A 15,105-nucleotide genomic window follows, 5' to 3' on the forward strand; every position below is an offset into this window, starting at 1 on the left:
TGGGGGGTGCTGGACTGAAATGTGAGGTTGGGCCTCGCTGTCAGTAGGTGGGGCCTGGGTGCTGCTGACAGTGGCCCTTAATGGGGCAGAAGGGGTGGGTGCCAGGGGCTGGGCTAGTCCAGAAAAATCCCCTGCCTTGGAGGATTCCAGGAAAACACTCTGCCCTCCTCCCCCTCTGCACTTGTGGTCAGAGTCATGCCTCAGAGCCTTTGGGGACCCAGCTCAGCTCCTAACTTACAGCCGGCTCCAGGACACCCGCCACCCCGTCCAGCCCAGCCCACAGTCAGGGCTTGGCTGGGCCAGCTCAAATCTCGGGGGCGGGGGGGCTGAAGGCTTATCCCAGCAGGCTGGGCCACACCAACTTGCAGGGGTGGGGGGGTTGCATGGTGTTTGAAGGACTGGATCACCTCCAGAAGGCAGGATAGCCTCCATGTCCAGTCTCTAACAGGGCTAAGCAGGGTCCAGGTGCAACGGTTACCTCCCAGACTTTTCTTCTCAGCTCTTCGCCTCCTCAGGACCTCTCCCCAACACGGCCCCCTTTCAGGATGGGCAGAGGTCTCCACCCCATGCTTTTGTTGTTATATGTGGCTGTGGAGTGTGCCTTGCACACCTCTAAACGTCCGTTCCTAGGCCAGTACAGGCCCTCAGGTGTGCTTCATTTGGCTCCTGTGGGACTTTTTAAAAATTTGAAGCCATTGCCAACATTGAAAAATCCAGTAGTTTCACATTAAAATGGGACTTCCCAGCTTGCCTTGAGTGGGAACTCTCGGCCAAGGCTGGGCAGCAGCTTGCCCCCTGTGACCAAGGCCCAGACTCACAGGTGGCCCCAGTCCCCACCAAGCCTAGTTGTCTCACACCAGGCTGCTGCACTCCTTCAGTTTCCTGAAGCATTTGAGTTTGCGGTCAGCTCAGACTGTCCCTATGCCTCTGCCCTTGGGCCCTGTGTCCCCTAAGGCCTTCAGGAGACCCCAGCCTGACTCTCCTCCAGGAACAGGACTTCCTGACAGGTCCTGAATCTTCTCTCCTCTGTGGCCATTTCTTGCTGATAGTGAGATCCCACCTGCCTAAAGGATCCATCCCCTGCCCCAATCCTAAGCCTGGACTCACACAGGCCATGCTCCTGTCCACCCGGAGGTTCAAGGACAGCTTCCAGGAGGCCCCCCTCCCCAGTATGTCCATCCTGTCCTCATTTGGCTTCAAGGCACCACCTGCCTTAGAACCTGGTTCTAAGGGAGCAAGGGAGTGGGGGGCAGGGTTTGGTTCAAGGGGGTCCCCACTGCCCAGCCTGGGTGACAAGAACTGGGGACCTGTTCTGCTTTGGACCAGTGCCAATGCCAGGATGTTTAGGTGGTGGGTCTGAGTGGGAGAGATGGGCTGGCAGGGAGAACCAGAGGAGGGTTCTTGAAACTGTATTTCCTGGCAGGCTCACCGCGGTACTTCCTGTGTTATTTGCAGCAATATTGGGAAAGCTGATGGGAGTATCGGGGGTAACCCCTCCCCCACATGATCCACTTGATACCACCATGGTTCTGCATCTTCTGGGACTTGGGCTCAGGGGTAGGTGGCAGGTCTGGGCTCTAGACCTTCTGTGGCTTTGAGTCTGGAGGAGACCCCTAGATCTGGGTCAAAGCCTTTCCCAGTGGCAGGCCCAGATGCCAGCCCTCCTCCATTGCCATGGCAGCAGGAGAGATGCCCATGCCAGCTTTCCCACCCTCTGGCCCTATGCCAGGCTGGGGCTTGGTTCTGCATTCCAGACCCAGACCTGGCTTGGCTCTCTTTACAAGGCCTGGGGTCAGCCCCGTGCCAGCTGTTGGCCAACTCTTGGGGCTGGGTGCCATGACCCCATTTCTTGGCCTGTGCTGTGGTGGGTAGGATGCTCCCGCCTGACGGAGCTTCTCAGGTAGCTCTGCCTGAGGCGAAGAAGACTGGCCTGACCTGTCAGAGAAGCCAGCCCTGCCCTCCTTGACTTCCTGCCCCTGCAGCCCTAGCACCTGAGTCATTGGGCCAGCCAGCTGGGCCTGATGGGGCAGGGGCACAGGGGTGCCAGGTCAAGCCTCTTAAAGAGGTTGGTTTAGCGCATAGGTGAGCCATTGATGCCAGGGTGGAAACTGCAGGCCGATTCCCCATTTCTTGCCAAGGCAGCAGCAGGGTGATGAGAGTCCCTGCCCAGCATACTTGCTCTCAGACTCTTGTTTTCCTTCCTCCTGCCTATCTCCACACGGTGACTTCTGCTCAGCACAAATCTCATCCTCTCCCTCTTCACTTAAGATGTGTCATTTGCTTCTCTATTGCTCATCTGATGGGGGGAGGCAGAACCCTCCTCCTGATGTACTAGGCCCTGCTCTGTGTGGCCTCTACCCACCCCATCCTGAGCCTAGCTCCTCACCCTTACTGCCCAGACCACCAGCCATGTCATTCTACTCCCTGTTGCGCAAACAGGCTGTGCACCCGCCTGCCACAGTGCCTTTGCATATGCTGCACTTTCTGCCTGGAACTCTCTCCCCTTGACGTGGTTGATCTCTCTTAAACTTTGGGTCATAAAGAATGCCCACTCTCCTGTGGCCAGTCAGAGTCAGGCCCTTCTGCTCCCTGCTGTGTGTCCTCAGAGAACTTTTCCTTCACGCGTTTGTCTGTGGAATTCTGTCTGCCTCTCACCCAGGCTGTGAGCTTTTGAGGCCAGAGGTGGGGTCTGCTGCACTCACCTTTGGTCACACCTGCCAGCCCAGCTGAGGGCCAGGCGCAGACCAGCTCACCAAGGGAGTGAATGATTGTGGATGAACTAGTGGGTGAGTGAAAGTCCTGTTAGAACTGCTGAAGGGACTTAGGTGTGGCCCCACTGGATCCAGCGTCAATGTGGGGGACACCTGAGGTCACATGACCTCGTTGTCCCCCTGCCGCCCTCTCCCCCACAGCAGGCAGTGATCAGACCAGGTCAAGAGGGCAGTTCTGAGCCCAGCTCACCCTGCTGGGCTCAAGGTAATTAGAGGCTGTGTTACTCACAGGTGACCAGCCCAAGGCACTCCAGGAAGCTATGGAGCCACCCAGGGACCCACCCAGCTTCCCAGTCCACTCTGTGGCTCCCTTCCAGCAGGGTAGGGAGGGGTGGTGGGCAGCTGGCTGGGCAGGGGAGGGGGTGGGCTGGACCGTTTGTTGCCTGGGTGAGGGATGGAGGCAGCTGCCACAGCTGGGCGACCTCTGACTGCTGGGACCACAGTGAGGAGGACGGGGTTCCATTTGAGGATGAGTGTCAGCATTGAGGTGGGGGTCCAGGCCCATGGGTCCGCAGGGATGTGAGAGCAGGACCAGAAAACCAGGAGCAGGAAACAGAAACAGATGAAGACACCAGTCTGAGTTCTCCTGGGTGCCCCATGTCCAGGAGACTCTGGGCCTGGAAAACAGCAGTCAGGGCTAGGGGCTGCAAAGGGGCCCTGCAGGGCCTGGGAGGGGAAGGGGAGTGGTAAATCTCTGGAGAACAACAGGCTGTTGGCCGAGACAGGCAACACAGAGCAGCAGGGGCTCTGGGGGCTTCCAGCCTCTGCCCCCGCACCAGGGCCCCACCTGGGGGACAGAGAACAGGGAGGCCAGGGAAGCACGGCAGGAAGGAGCCCCTGCTCCTGGCCCCTGGCTCAGGCTTGGGCACTGGGGCTCAGAGATGGTGCCTAGGGGAGTTCTGAGTCTCTAGGACAGCATCAAGGCCCAGGAGCAGGGGTGACTGAGGAGAGGGCCCCTAAGCCTGGGTCCTGGAGCACCCAGGCCAACTGTGCCGGGTGGAGATGGAGGGGGTCCCCAGCTCCAGCACCCCTCTCACCTTCCCGGGCCTGGTGTTTAGGCTGTTGGAGGTGAGACCAGGGACAGAATGTATGTCGGGGGGCTTCTTGGAGCTGCTGAGCATGGGAAGAGATCATGGCTGAGGTGCAGAAAGAGGGGGCAGCTCCCCTGTGCCCAGGCCCAGCACAGTCCTGGGGTGAAGCAGTTGGGCAGACGGAGGACCTGGGAAAGAAAGGCTGGGACGTGAGGATGTGCTCAGCATGTCAGGAGCGCAGGGAGAGGAGGTAGAGGGTCCCTGGGGACCAGGCTGGATGCAACTGGAGGGGCTACATCACTCCTGGCCACTGTTGTGCTTGGCGTAAGCCCCGATCTAGAGTCACGATGCTCTCAGCCCTTCCCCTGCCCCTTGGCCACAATGACTGGCTGTATCCCTATGACAGGCCATCTCTCCCCCAGGTCTCTGATGCCCCTGCTGGATCCAGACTCCAGGCTCCTGGTCCTGGCGGGAAAGGTGAGGAGAAGCTCAAGCCCCCACCCATGTCGGCTGGTGCCCTCACTCGCCAGACTTGGCCCCAACGTTTGACCTGGCCAGCCACCTGGGAGAGTGGGGAGTGCAGGATGCTATTCACCCCGGAAAGGAGGAGCTAGAACAGTGCTGCCCAGACTCCACCCCTGCCAGGGGCTCCAGGCACATGGGGCTCCAAGTCTCCATTCCATGCAGTCGGGGTCACTCCCTAGAACGTCAGCTTCGTGAATCCAAGGCTGAGAATAGAGCAGAGTCAGCACACAGCAGACACTTTGTCCTACTGAACGTATACCCCTGGTGCTCATTCGTGCTCCATGATGATGAACAGGCGAGGCAGAGTCTACCAAGGGCTCAACTCAGCGCCCAGCGCACATCAGCGCCCTGTAGACGTTGGCTGTGGCTCTGTGACTCCGTCCTTGGGGAGGGACGGGGTGGCTGGAGCTAGAGTCAGCGAACAGCGCTCGGGTGGGGATCGTTTCAGGGCGAGAGTCAGCTGTACTGCTATGAGGTGGCCCCCGAGCAGCCGGCACTGAGCCCAGGTAAGCCCTGCTCCCCGCCCTGTGCCCCCTCCCCTCCCTGACCCACTCTGACTGTCCTCCACGGTGTCCCTGATAGTGACCCAGTGCCTCCTGGAGAGCGTGCTGCAGGGGGTGGCCCTCGTGCCCCGGCGAGCACTGGCCGTCATGGGCTGCGAGGTGCTTCGCGTCCTGCAGCTGAGCGACACAGCCGTCGTGCCCATCAGCTACCACGTGCCCCGCAAGGTGAGGGGGTCCTGCGTGAGGGACTGGGAGGGCCTGGGGGAGCCTGGGGGACTTGACCTCACTGCCTGTGTGCTTGTGTGCCACCAGGCTGTGGAGTTCCACGAGGACCTGTTCCCGGACACTGCAGGCTGTGTGCCTGCCTCTGACCCCCATGCCTGGTGGGCTGGTAGCAACCAGCAGGTAAGGCCAAGGCCTGGCTGACTGCTCCTGGCCTGCACCACGGGCAGCAGCCGCGTCCGTGGCACGTGGTCCACCTGTGCACTAACTCAGCTGCCTGGTGTCCCCTATCCCCACCCCAAGCCCTCCTGCCTCACCTGCCGGCCTCTACCCACAGGTGCAGAGGGTCAGCCTCCACCCAGCCTGCCGACCCCACCCCAGCTTCACTTCCCATCTGGTACCCCCTGCAGAGCCCACCCCGGAAGAGGCCCAGCCTACAGAGACACCTGTGGGCGATGCGGACCCCAGCGTGAGTATCAGCGTAGCCCACCTGGCTTCCCCGTTGCAATGCTGCAGCAGGGGCCCCAGGTCAGGGCAGGAGTGTGTGGCCTGCCCGTTGGTCTCAGAAACACAAGAAGCATAAATGAAGAACCTCCGTGTTCTCAAAATTGAGCAAATGCCTAGAAAGTGAGACTTTCATATAAAATCTGGATTTCTAGTTTCTCTTGAAAGATCTTTTTTTTTTAATTTATTATTTATTTATTTATTTATTTTTTGGCTGTGTTGAGTCTTCCATTGCTGTGCGCAGGCTTTCTCTAGTTGCGGCTAGCGGGGGCTACTCTTCGTTGTGGTACAAGGGCTTCTCATTGCGGTGGCTTCTCTTGCTGTGGAGCACGGGCTCTAGGTTGCATGGGCTTCAGCAGTGTGGCACACGGGTTTCAGTAGTTGTGGTTCGCAGGCTCTAGAGTGCAGGCTCAGTAGTTGTGGTGCACGGGCTTAGTTGCTCCATGGCATGTGGGATCTTCCCAGACCAGGGGCTCGAACCCATGTTCCCTGCATTGGCAGGCAGATTCTTAACCACTGTGCCACCAGGGAAGACCCTCTTGAAAGATCTTGACCATTCTGGGCCCACCTTCCCAGGAGCAGCAGCTGCTACCTGCTGTCCCACATGCTAATGCTCAGCTCACCCCATGTTACCTCCTGCCCATCAGCGATTGCGTCCCCACCCCACATCCCACGGTGGGGCTTCCTGCCTACCCCAGTGTCCCAAAGGGATGACCCCGGCATCTCCTCTCTCTTTGGCTGACCACCCGCCTGACGGGGCTGCTGGCTGACCGGAGCTTTTCTCCCAGGAGGGCTTCTCCTCCCCTCCCAGCTGGCTGACCTCACCCTCCACGCCCTCCAGCCTGGGGCCCTCGCTCTCCAGCACCAGCGGCATCAGCACCAGCCCCAGCCAGAGGTCCCTGCAAAGCCTGCTGGGTAAGTGCCTCAGTGCGGGGCTAACCCCCTACCACGGGAGCCCTGTCCACCCCCACCCCAGCCACCCTCCTCTGCACCCCAGTCCTGCCTCCCCCCACAGTCCCACCTCCCCTCCTGGAGGAGTCACTTTTTCGCGGGATGAAGAGAGTCTCACCTGTAAGAGGGTGGCCTAAACGTTCCAAAATCCCTCGAGTCTCGTTCTGGGCGAGTTGTGTTGGCTGGACTGGCAGAAATCTGGGCACACAACCTGCACGGTCGTTTGCTGAGGGGAGCAGGCAGCCCGGACTCAGGACTGGCCCGGGTCCTCCTGCAGGACAGCGCAGGGCAGGCAGGGCACCCTCACCTCACGTGGCTCCGTGTCCCTGCTGCCCACCAGGCCCCAGTTCCAAGTTCCGGCACGCTCAGGGCACCGTCCTGCACCGAGACAGCCACATCACCAACCTCAAGGGGCTCAACCTCACCACGCCTGGCGAGAGCGACGGCTTCTGTGCCAACTGGCAGCGTGTGGCCATGCCCCTGCTCAGCAGTGGTGGGCAGGTGGCCGTGCTCGAGGTGAGGGGCCCCACCCTGCCGTGCTGTCCCCATGTCCCTGCAGGACGCTGAGGGCGTCAGGTGCCCACACCAGCTCACATTCTCTAAGCACAAACCAAGTGCCCAGCATCCCATGCGGTGTGTGGGGGGTGCTACTCTTATTCCTATTTTACAGATGAAAGCAGTGAGGCACAGAGAGGCTTAGTGACCTGCCGGGTCACACGCTGTGTAAGTGGTGGAGCTGAGAATTGAACCCAGGCCACCTGAGCCCCAAGCCTGAGCTCCTTCCACCACTCCATGCTGCCTCCCTCACTTTGCAGGGCTTGGCACTTGAGGCTCAGAGCGCAAGGTGGCTGAGGCAGAGAGCTTGGGCCACCTGGTGGTGCATCATCAGCTGCAGAGGGTGTGGGCCCAGGCATGCTGCTTGCCCTGCAGCCCTGGGGACCGGACTCTTCTGCACGTTACTGATGGGCCTTGGGGTGGGGGCACCTCCCACAGCTGCGGAAGCCCGGCCGTCTGCCTGACACAGCACTGCCCACGCTGCAGAATGGGGCAGCCGTGACCGATCTGGCCTGGGACCCCTTTGATCCCCACCACCTCGCTGTGGGTAAGGAGGCTGGGCACTGGGCTTGAGGGAGGGTCCCAGGGTCCTCAATGGGAACAGAGAAGGGGGGCCTTGGGTCAGCAGTGATGAGCCTGTGCTCTCTGCAGCTGGGGAGGATGCCAGGATCCGACTGTGGCGGGTGCCCCCAGAGGGCCTTGAGGAGGTGCTCACCATGCCTGAGGCCGTGCTCACAGGTCAGCGGGGCCTGGGTGGGGGCTGGGGGGTGGGCGGTGGCTCCTGAGGGGCTCAGTGTCACCCCATGCCTCGCCTCCAGGCCACACGGAGAAGATCTATTCTCTGCGCTTCCACCCGCTGGCAGCTGACGTGCTGGCCTCCTCCTCCTATGACCTTACCATTCGGATCTGGGACCTTAAGGCTGGAGCAGAGCGGCTGAGGCTGCAGGGCCACCGGGATCAGGTAGGACAGCATTGGGGGCAGGCGCCCAGCCACAGGGCAAGAGGCTGCTTCTCACATCCCCACCTGCCCCCAGATCTTTGGCCTGGCCTGGAGTCCTGATGGGCGGCAGCTGGCCACTGTCTGCAAGGATGGGCACTTGAGGATCTACGAGCCCCGGGGTAGCCCTGAGCCCCTGCAGGTGAGCAGGAGGGGCTGGGGGCGGCCCTCAGACCTGGCAGGGGTCCCAGCTGGGCCTCATGTACTGTATCCCAACAGGAAGGCCCAGGGCCTGAGGGGGCCCGTGGAGCCCGCATTGTCTGGGTGTGTGATGGTCACTGTCTCCTGGTGTCTGGCTTTGACAGGTGAGAACTCTGGGACCACTATTCCCATCCCCAGACTTCAGCAGCCACCTGTGCCCCCTCCCCCAGATACACATACACGTGTCAGGCATGCAGAAGCTGTCCCCAACTCTCATTTATTGGACAGGTGGATGGATGGATGGATATGTGGATGGATAGATGGATGGGTGCATGGGTGGATTGATGGGAGGGAAGGAGATGGGGAGGAATGAATCAACTAGAGGCCCAGAGGGATGAAAGCCATCCTTGCTGCAGAGCCCATATCTGGTGGGGATCAGACGAAGCACACAAAACACAGAACCAAGCCTCCTGGAGAGGTCCAAGGGATGGGCATTTGGTGCTCTGAAGGAAGGATCAGGGAGGGCCTCCTAAGAGAAGTATCATCTGAACTGGGTCACAAAGGGGCTGGTAAACACAGACCCGGAGGAGAGGGCATTCACCTCTGGGTGGAGTGGCCCAGAAGGTGACCAGCCTGGCTGGAGCAAAGGGCCTGGAACAGAATGTGGGGAGAAAAGTCCAGACTTAATAGCCACGGTGGCCATGGGACAGGAGTGTGCTGAGGAGGGGCAGAGGGGGCAGAGGTCCGGTAGGAGGCAGGGTGGTAGGTTAGAAAGCTATTGTATTAGGCCAGGCCAGTGGTTCTGAGGCTGGGTTAGGAAGGAGGATGGGCAGAGGCCTCTCCTTCCACCCCGAGGCCCTCAGGCCTCCAGCCCCGCAAGATTGGGGGCCTTGCTGGAGTCCTTGCCATGCCCCAGGGCCCTCCAGTTCTGAGGACCTGCTTCTGCCCCGCTGCAGCCGAAGTGAGCGCCAGCTACTCCTGTACTCGGCTGAGGCCCTGGCCAGTGGCCCCTTGGCAGTGCTGGGGCTGGATGTGGCTCCCTCGACCCTGCTGCCCAGCTATGACCCAGATACCCGCCTGGTGCTGCTCACGGGCAAGGTGGGCTGGGGTGCACAGGCGGGGGCTTTGGGCAGGTGAGAGGAGGTGGGGGGAAAGGCAGCTAATGCTGGCCACCTCACTGTTGCCGTCCCCCCAGGGCGACACCCGCGTGTTCCTGTATGAGCTGCTCCCCGAGGCCCCCTTCTTCCTGGAGTGCAACAGCTTCACGTCACCTGACCCCCACAAGGTGAGCCCTCGCACACGCACACGCTCCCTGGTCCTCCTTCCGTAGGTGGGACCATGGGCTACCCGCCCTCTTGTGGCCATGTGCAGGACTGCAGGGGCCTGTGGGGCCCTTGAGTCACTGGGCCGGGTGGGGTGTGCCCAGCAGCCTCGGGAACTGTTTTTTGTTGTTTTCTTTTTAATTTATTTATTTTTGGCTGTGTTGGGTCTTTGTTTCTGTGCGTGGGCTTTCTCTAGTTGCAGTGAGCGGGGGCCACTCTTCATTGCGGTGCGCGGGCCTCTCACTGTCGCGGTCTCTCTTGTTGCGGAGCACAAGCTCCAGATGCGCAGGCTCAGTAGTTGTGGCACACAGGCCTAGTTGCTCCGTGGCATGTGGGATCTTCCCAGACCAGGGCTCGAACCCGTGTCCCCTGCATTGGCAGGCAGATTCTCAACCACTGCGCCACCAGGGAAGCCCAGGAACTGATTTTTAAACTCAACCATTTGTTAAAAATTAAACTACGTAAGTTTAAGTTTTATGAACCCACAAATAAGTTACAGTAAAGACCAAGGCAATAGATACTTAATTTACCACTTCCTAATTATTTTACTTGACTTCACTATTATTTGTACTGTTGAGGTTATTTACATCTGTGTGCCCTGTCTGGCAGAAATATTGTATCATGGGCTGCTACTGCACATCTCTTCCCAAATCTGCATTCACCCAGTCATGTTAGTAGTGTGAAATTGACATGGTGGGAGTTTTCACACCATGGAAATAGGCAAATGCTACAAACCGGGGCATTTTCCCTCCAGAGAGCTAGTTGTTAAATATCACACCACTCTCCAGGGATAGGCCTTGGTCCTGATGGTCCTAAGTGAGGGGGCCCAGGTGCTCAGTGTGAGCTCTGGACTCCAGCCCCAGCTCGACTCCCTTGCCGCCCCAGGGCTTCATTCTCCTGCCCAAGACGGAGTGTGACGTGCGGGAGGTGGAGTTTGCCCGATGCCTGCGACTTCGCCAGACCTCCCTGGAGCCTGTCACCTTCCGGCTGCCCCGAGTCAGGGTGAGGTTGGGGGCCCAGCATGCCAACGCCCAGCACCCCCTGCCTAGCTCCTGTCAGAGGCTTTGGGGCCTGACTGGTCTTGTCACCAAACTGCCCCACTCACTGCTCTTTGGGGCACCTGTTCCCCTTACTCTGCTGGTGTTCTGAAACTTGCAGAAACCTCAGATTGGGGTCCTGGGTCTTGCCATGCCCCCCTCCCAATGGATGCCTGTGTGCCCTAGGCCTCTGGGCACAGAGTAGGTCAGTACCTCAGGGCAGCCCCTTACTCCCTCCCTGCAGAAAGAATTCTTCCAGGATGACGTGTTCCCAGACACCGCCGTGAGCTGGGAGCCCGTGCTCAGCGCTGAGGCCTGGCTGGGAGGCGCTAATGGGCAGCCCCGGCTTCTTAGCCTGCAGCCCCCTGACATGACCCCAGGTAGGATGAGGGACTGGGCTGGGGGGGCAGGTAGGAAGCAGGGGAGTGGGTGGGGGTTGGAGAAAGGGGCAGAAGGCCCAAGTCCGAACCTCCATCCCTGCTGGCAATCAGAAACCTCTAGTGCTCCCAGGGATGGGGTGGTTGCTCTTCGGACTTGGTCTCTGAGGCCCTGGAGGGCAGGGCCCAGGGTCTGTGTTTCCATCACAAGCCCTCCACCCCCAATACACATGCGCACGTACACACAGCCTGGTGCCAAGGGCAGGCCTTGTGAACCAAAGCGCCACCTCTGGACTCTCTGCCATGGAATCCCCCAGGGGCTGATACCAAGCGGTTAGGCCAGGAGGCCCCACCAAAGGGGCTCTCTGCTGCCTGATGCTTGTTGCTCTCCCACCCCAGTGAGCCAGGCCCCCCGTGAAGGCCCAGCCCGGCGGGCCCTATCCTCAGCACTCTACCTGGAAGAGAAGTCGGACCAGCAGAAGAAGGAAGAGGTAGGCATGGAAGAGGGCTGGCCACTGGGGTCACAGGGCCCTGGCTGCTCCTGGTGACTGCCCTTCAGTTCTCTAGTCCAACCCAGATTGGGCAAGGAGCGAGTGTCACCCACTTGTCAGTTGGACAGGGAAGACCTTCCAAAGCCCTGAAGGTGACTGCTGCTGCCCCCAGGGCACAGGGCTCAGGAAGCCAGGGAAGGGTGGAAAGAGGCCCCACCCTAGCCTGGCCCAACCCAACCAGACCCAAGTGCGCTGGGGACCCTGGTGCATATTTGAGCGTCTGAGGCAATATGTGGAGACAGCTGCCCTGTGACTCTTATGTTCCGTGTTAGAGTCTGTCTGTCTCTGGCTCCCCCGTCTCTGTCAAGGTATCTTTTTCAATGAAAACCATCAGCTTTGTCAGGGCTCTAATGAAAATGATTCTCCCACAACTTTGAACCTTGGGGTTCCAGCCTTGGGATCTGACATTCTTGGGGTCAGAAGCCCTGTTCCCTTCCCACCTCTTCTCCCATCCCCTCTCCCAGCTGCTGAGTGCCATGGTGGCAAAGCTGGGGAACCGGGTGGACCCGCTCCCACAGGACTCCTTCGAAGGTGTGGACGAGGACGAGTGGGTGAGTGGACGAGTGGGCCCTGCTGCCTGTCCCATCTCTCCCCGACTCACACCTGCCGCATGCACCACCCCCCTCCCCCAGGCCCTCTCAACTCCCTCCCACTTCTTGGTTTATCTCCCCAGGACTAGCCTGCCCACCAGCCACCTCTAGCCTCACCTGCCACTGCTGCCTCCTTGAACCACCTGGTGCCCCTTCACACCTCACGTCTCACCTTCAAACTGGAAGCCACCTCTTGGCCGGGGCACACCTCACCCCAGAAGGCCTGGCTTCCTTTGGGTTTTGGGCATTTCCGTAGCCTCTGGGCCCTGCTGCAACCCCCATGGATTGTCTGCATCTCTGCATTTTCTGGGACCAGCTGCTTCTCCTCAGCTGCCTGCTAGCATGTGGAGCCAGGGGCATGGGGGTGGGGTGGGCGTGAGGGCTCAGTGGCATGTCCCTGGGCAGCTGTTGGGCTCCTTGTCCCCTCTACTCTGACCTGGGCTGGTTCCAGCTTGGGCTGGCTTCGCCCAGCACCTTGTTATCACATGCCGTCCTATCTTGCCTGCTGCTCCAGTTCTGGTCAAGGGCCTAGGGGGCTGGCCCTCCACCAGGCCGTTTGGAGCAGCACCAGCCTCAGGGGCCTGGGACCAGTAGCCCTGCTCCCCAAACTTGAAGCCAGGAGGAATGGGCATCACAGAGCTGATAGCCCAACGAAGGGGGTGTGAGCCCCGCAGGGACTAGCCTGCACGTACCCTGGATGTTTTTAGCAATTAAACTTTTCTAAGCTGGCCACCTCTCGTGCCGCTGTGGTCTCTGGCTGGCTAGAAGGGGAAGGGGACAGGAGTATGGGTGAGGTCGGTTTGGCCCTGGGCTCCCGCTTGTCCCAGGCCTCACTCTGCTCCTGCTGGGAATTCATTCATTCATCCAACACGCTAGTATCCAGCAGGGCTCTGGATGGCAGCTCCTGTAATGAACGGGAGAGACATGGCTTCTCGAGGCACTTAGTATAGTCTTAGTAGGCCAGGGTGAGCCGGACCATGTGCAAGTTCGCAAATAGACAGTGCAAGGAGGGCTGTGAAGTAGATAAACTACGTGAAAGGGAGCCACGGGGATGCAGGAGGAGACTGTAGTCAGGGTCTGAGAAGCGATGTTTAAGCTGAGAGCTAAGACCTGAAGGCCACAAAGGCATGGAGAGAGCCCTGGGAAGAACATTTCAGACAAAAGGAAGGGCAGCCAGGGTGCTGAGAGAATAAAGAATTTGAAGAGTTGGAGGAAAGGAAAGAAGGGTAGTGGTCCAGAACATAGTAAGAGGCAGCCCGACTCTCATTCACTCAACAAACGTTTGTTGAGTGCCTCCCATGTGCCAGCCACTCTTCCAGGTGCTGATGCCCAAGAGTGGAGAAAAGAGATCAATGTCCTGCCCTCCAGGAATCCACATTCTAGTGGGAGGGAACAGATAATAAACATAAAGATGAATGAATGGTATAATTTGATAGAATGTGGTAAGAGCTTCGGAAAAAAATAGGAGGGATCAAGAATGGGGCTCCCCTGGTGGCGCAGTGGTTGAGAGTCCGCCTGCCGATGCAGGGGACACGGGTTCATGCCCCAGTCCGGGAGGATCCCACATGCCGCGGAGCGGCTGGGCCCATAAGCCTTGGCTGCTGAGCCTGCGCGTCCGGAGCCTGTGCTCCACAACGGGAGATGCCACAACAGTGAGAGGCCCGCGTACCGCAAAAAAAAAAAAAAAAATGGAGGTTTATGGGTCTTCCCTGGTGATCCAGTGGTTAAGACTCCAGGCTTCCACTGCAGGGGGCACTGGTTTGACCCCTGGTGGGGAAAATAAGATCCTGCATGTCACATGGCATGGACAAAAAAAAAAAAAAAAAATGGAGGTTTAAACCAAATACAAGGGGCTTCCCTGGTGGCGCAGTGGTTAAGAGTCCGCCTGACGATGCAGGGGACACAGGTTCGTGCCCCGGTTCGGGAAGATCCCACATGCCGCGGAGCGGCTGGGCCCGTGAGCCATGGCCGCTGGGCCTGTGCGTTCGGAGCCTGTGCTCTGCAGCGGGAGAGGCCGCAGCAGTGAGAGGCCCGCATACCGCAAAAAATCAAATCAAATCAAATCAAAGAATCTGCCTGCCAATGCAGGGGACATGGATTCGAGCCCTGGTCTGGGAAGATCTCACATGTGTGGAGCAACAAAGCTCATGCGCCACAACTGCTGAGCCTGGGCTCTGGAGCCCATGCTCTGCAACAAGAGAAGCCACCGCAGTGAGAAGCCTGTGCACCGCAACGAAGAATAGCCCCTGCTCACCGCAACTAGAGAAAGCCCGCGCCCAGCAACGAAGACCCAACGCAGCCAAAAAAAAAAAAAACACAAAACGGACACAAAAGGCCGCATGTAGTATGATTCCATTTCTATGAAACATCCAGAAGAGACATCCATAGAAGAGGAAGCAGATTAGTGGTCACGAGGGGCTGGGGAGGGGGAAATGGACAGTGACTTCTCATGGGTATGGAGTTGCTAAGGCTGGGCTGAAAATGTTCTGGAACTAATGGTGATGGTTACACAATTCTGTGAATATACTAAAAAGCACTGAATTATGCATTTAAAAAGGGCAAATTGTGTGGTGTATGAATTCTCTCTCAATAAAGCCTGTATTAGAAAAGAAAAGGAATGGAGGACAAGTTGCAGCGATGGTAGGGCATCAGGGTGGCCTCACTGAGAAGGTAACATTGGAACAAAGACTTGAAGGAGGAGGGAGACGAGCCCTCCTTTCCAGAAGTTTCCTGTTTTCCTAAATATTTGTGAGAATTTGACGTCTTACTCATTGTGAGGTGTTGTATGTTTATTGCATGTCTTTTAGTCCCAAATATTTTGGCAAAATGGAGGGAAGAAATAGTACACACACACACACACCCCCATTTGACCGGTGGTGTTCTGTTGCTCCTAGCGCCCCAGGATAAGCGTCGGCCAGAGGGTCGTGAAACCGCCCATCAGTAGCCTCCGGTGGTCGCCGGAACGCCGGAGGCTGAGGCAGGCCCCGCCCCGACGCCGCGCACGGGCCATAGGTCTCCGCCCACGCCC

At 58.9% G+C, this 15,105-nt stretch overlaps 1 protein-coding gene across 2 annotated transcripts in view; it reads left to right on the forward strand.

Moving 5' to 3' along the window:
• CORO7 (coronin 7) overlaps window positions 1-12,809 on the forward strand; it is a 57,809-nt gene extending 45,000 nt beyond the window's left edge. Inside the window, exons 10-28 of one of the 2 annotated variants that reach the window (XM_030883809.2) lie at window positions 4,225-4,279; window positions 4,776-4,833; window positions 4,910-5,055; window positions 5,143-5,235; window positions 5,390-5,521; window positions 6,345-6,471; window positions 6,848-7,023; window positions 7,501-7,609; window positions 7,714-7,800; window positions 7,881-8,023; window positions 8,097-8,201; window positions 8,279-8,364; window positions 9,157-9,298; window positions 9,396-9,485; window positions 10,408-10,524; window positions 10,804-10,939; window positions 11,336-11,427; window positions 11,952-12,038; window positions 12,161-12,809. In XM_030883809.2, the coding sequence (XP_030739669.2) occupies window positions 4,225-4,279; window positions 4,776-4,833; window positions 4,910-5,055; window positions 5,143-5,235; window positions 5,390-5,521; window positions 6,345-6,471; window positions 6,848-7,023; window positions 7,501-7,609; window positions 7,714-7,800; window positions 7,881-8,023; window positions 8,097-8,201; window positions 8,279-8,364; window positions 9,157-9,298; window positions 9,396-9,485; window positions 10,408-10,524; window positions 10,804-10,939; window positions 11,336-11,427; window positions 11,952-12,038; window positions 12,161-12,166 (1,987 nt within the window). In that variant the 3' untranslated portion in view covers window positions 12,167-12,809. Of the gene's footprint in view, window positions 1-4,224; window positions 4,280-4,775; window positions 4,834-4,909; window positions 5,056-5,142; window positions 5,236-5,389; window positions 5,522-6,344; window positions 6,472-6,847; window positions 7,024-7,500; window positions 7,610-7,713; window positions 7,801-7,880; window positions 8,024-8,096; window positions 8,202-8,278; window positions 8,365-9,156; window positions 9,299-9,395; window positions 9,486-10,407; window positions 10,525-10,803; window positions 10,940-11,335; window positions 11,428-11,951; window positions 12,039-12,160 lie in introns of those variants that run through there. The other variant, XR_009559076.1, reaches the window with a different exon arrangement.
• Window positions 12,810-15,105: the final 2,296 nt, after the last annotated feature.

Source organism: Globicephala melas, chromosome 15 (assembly GCF_963455315.2).
Source record: "Globicephala melas chromosome 15, mGloMel1.2, whole genome shotgun sequence".
Taxonomy (NCBI): Eukaryota; Metazoa; Chordata; class Mammalia; order Artiodactyla; family Delphinidae; genus Globicephala; species Globicephala melas.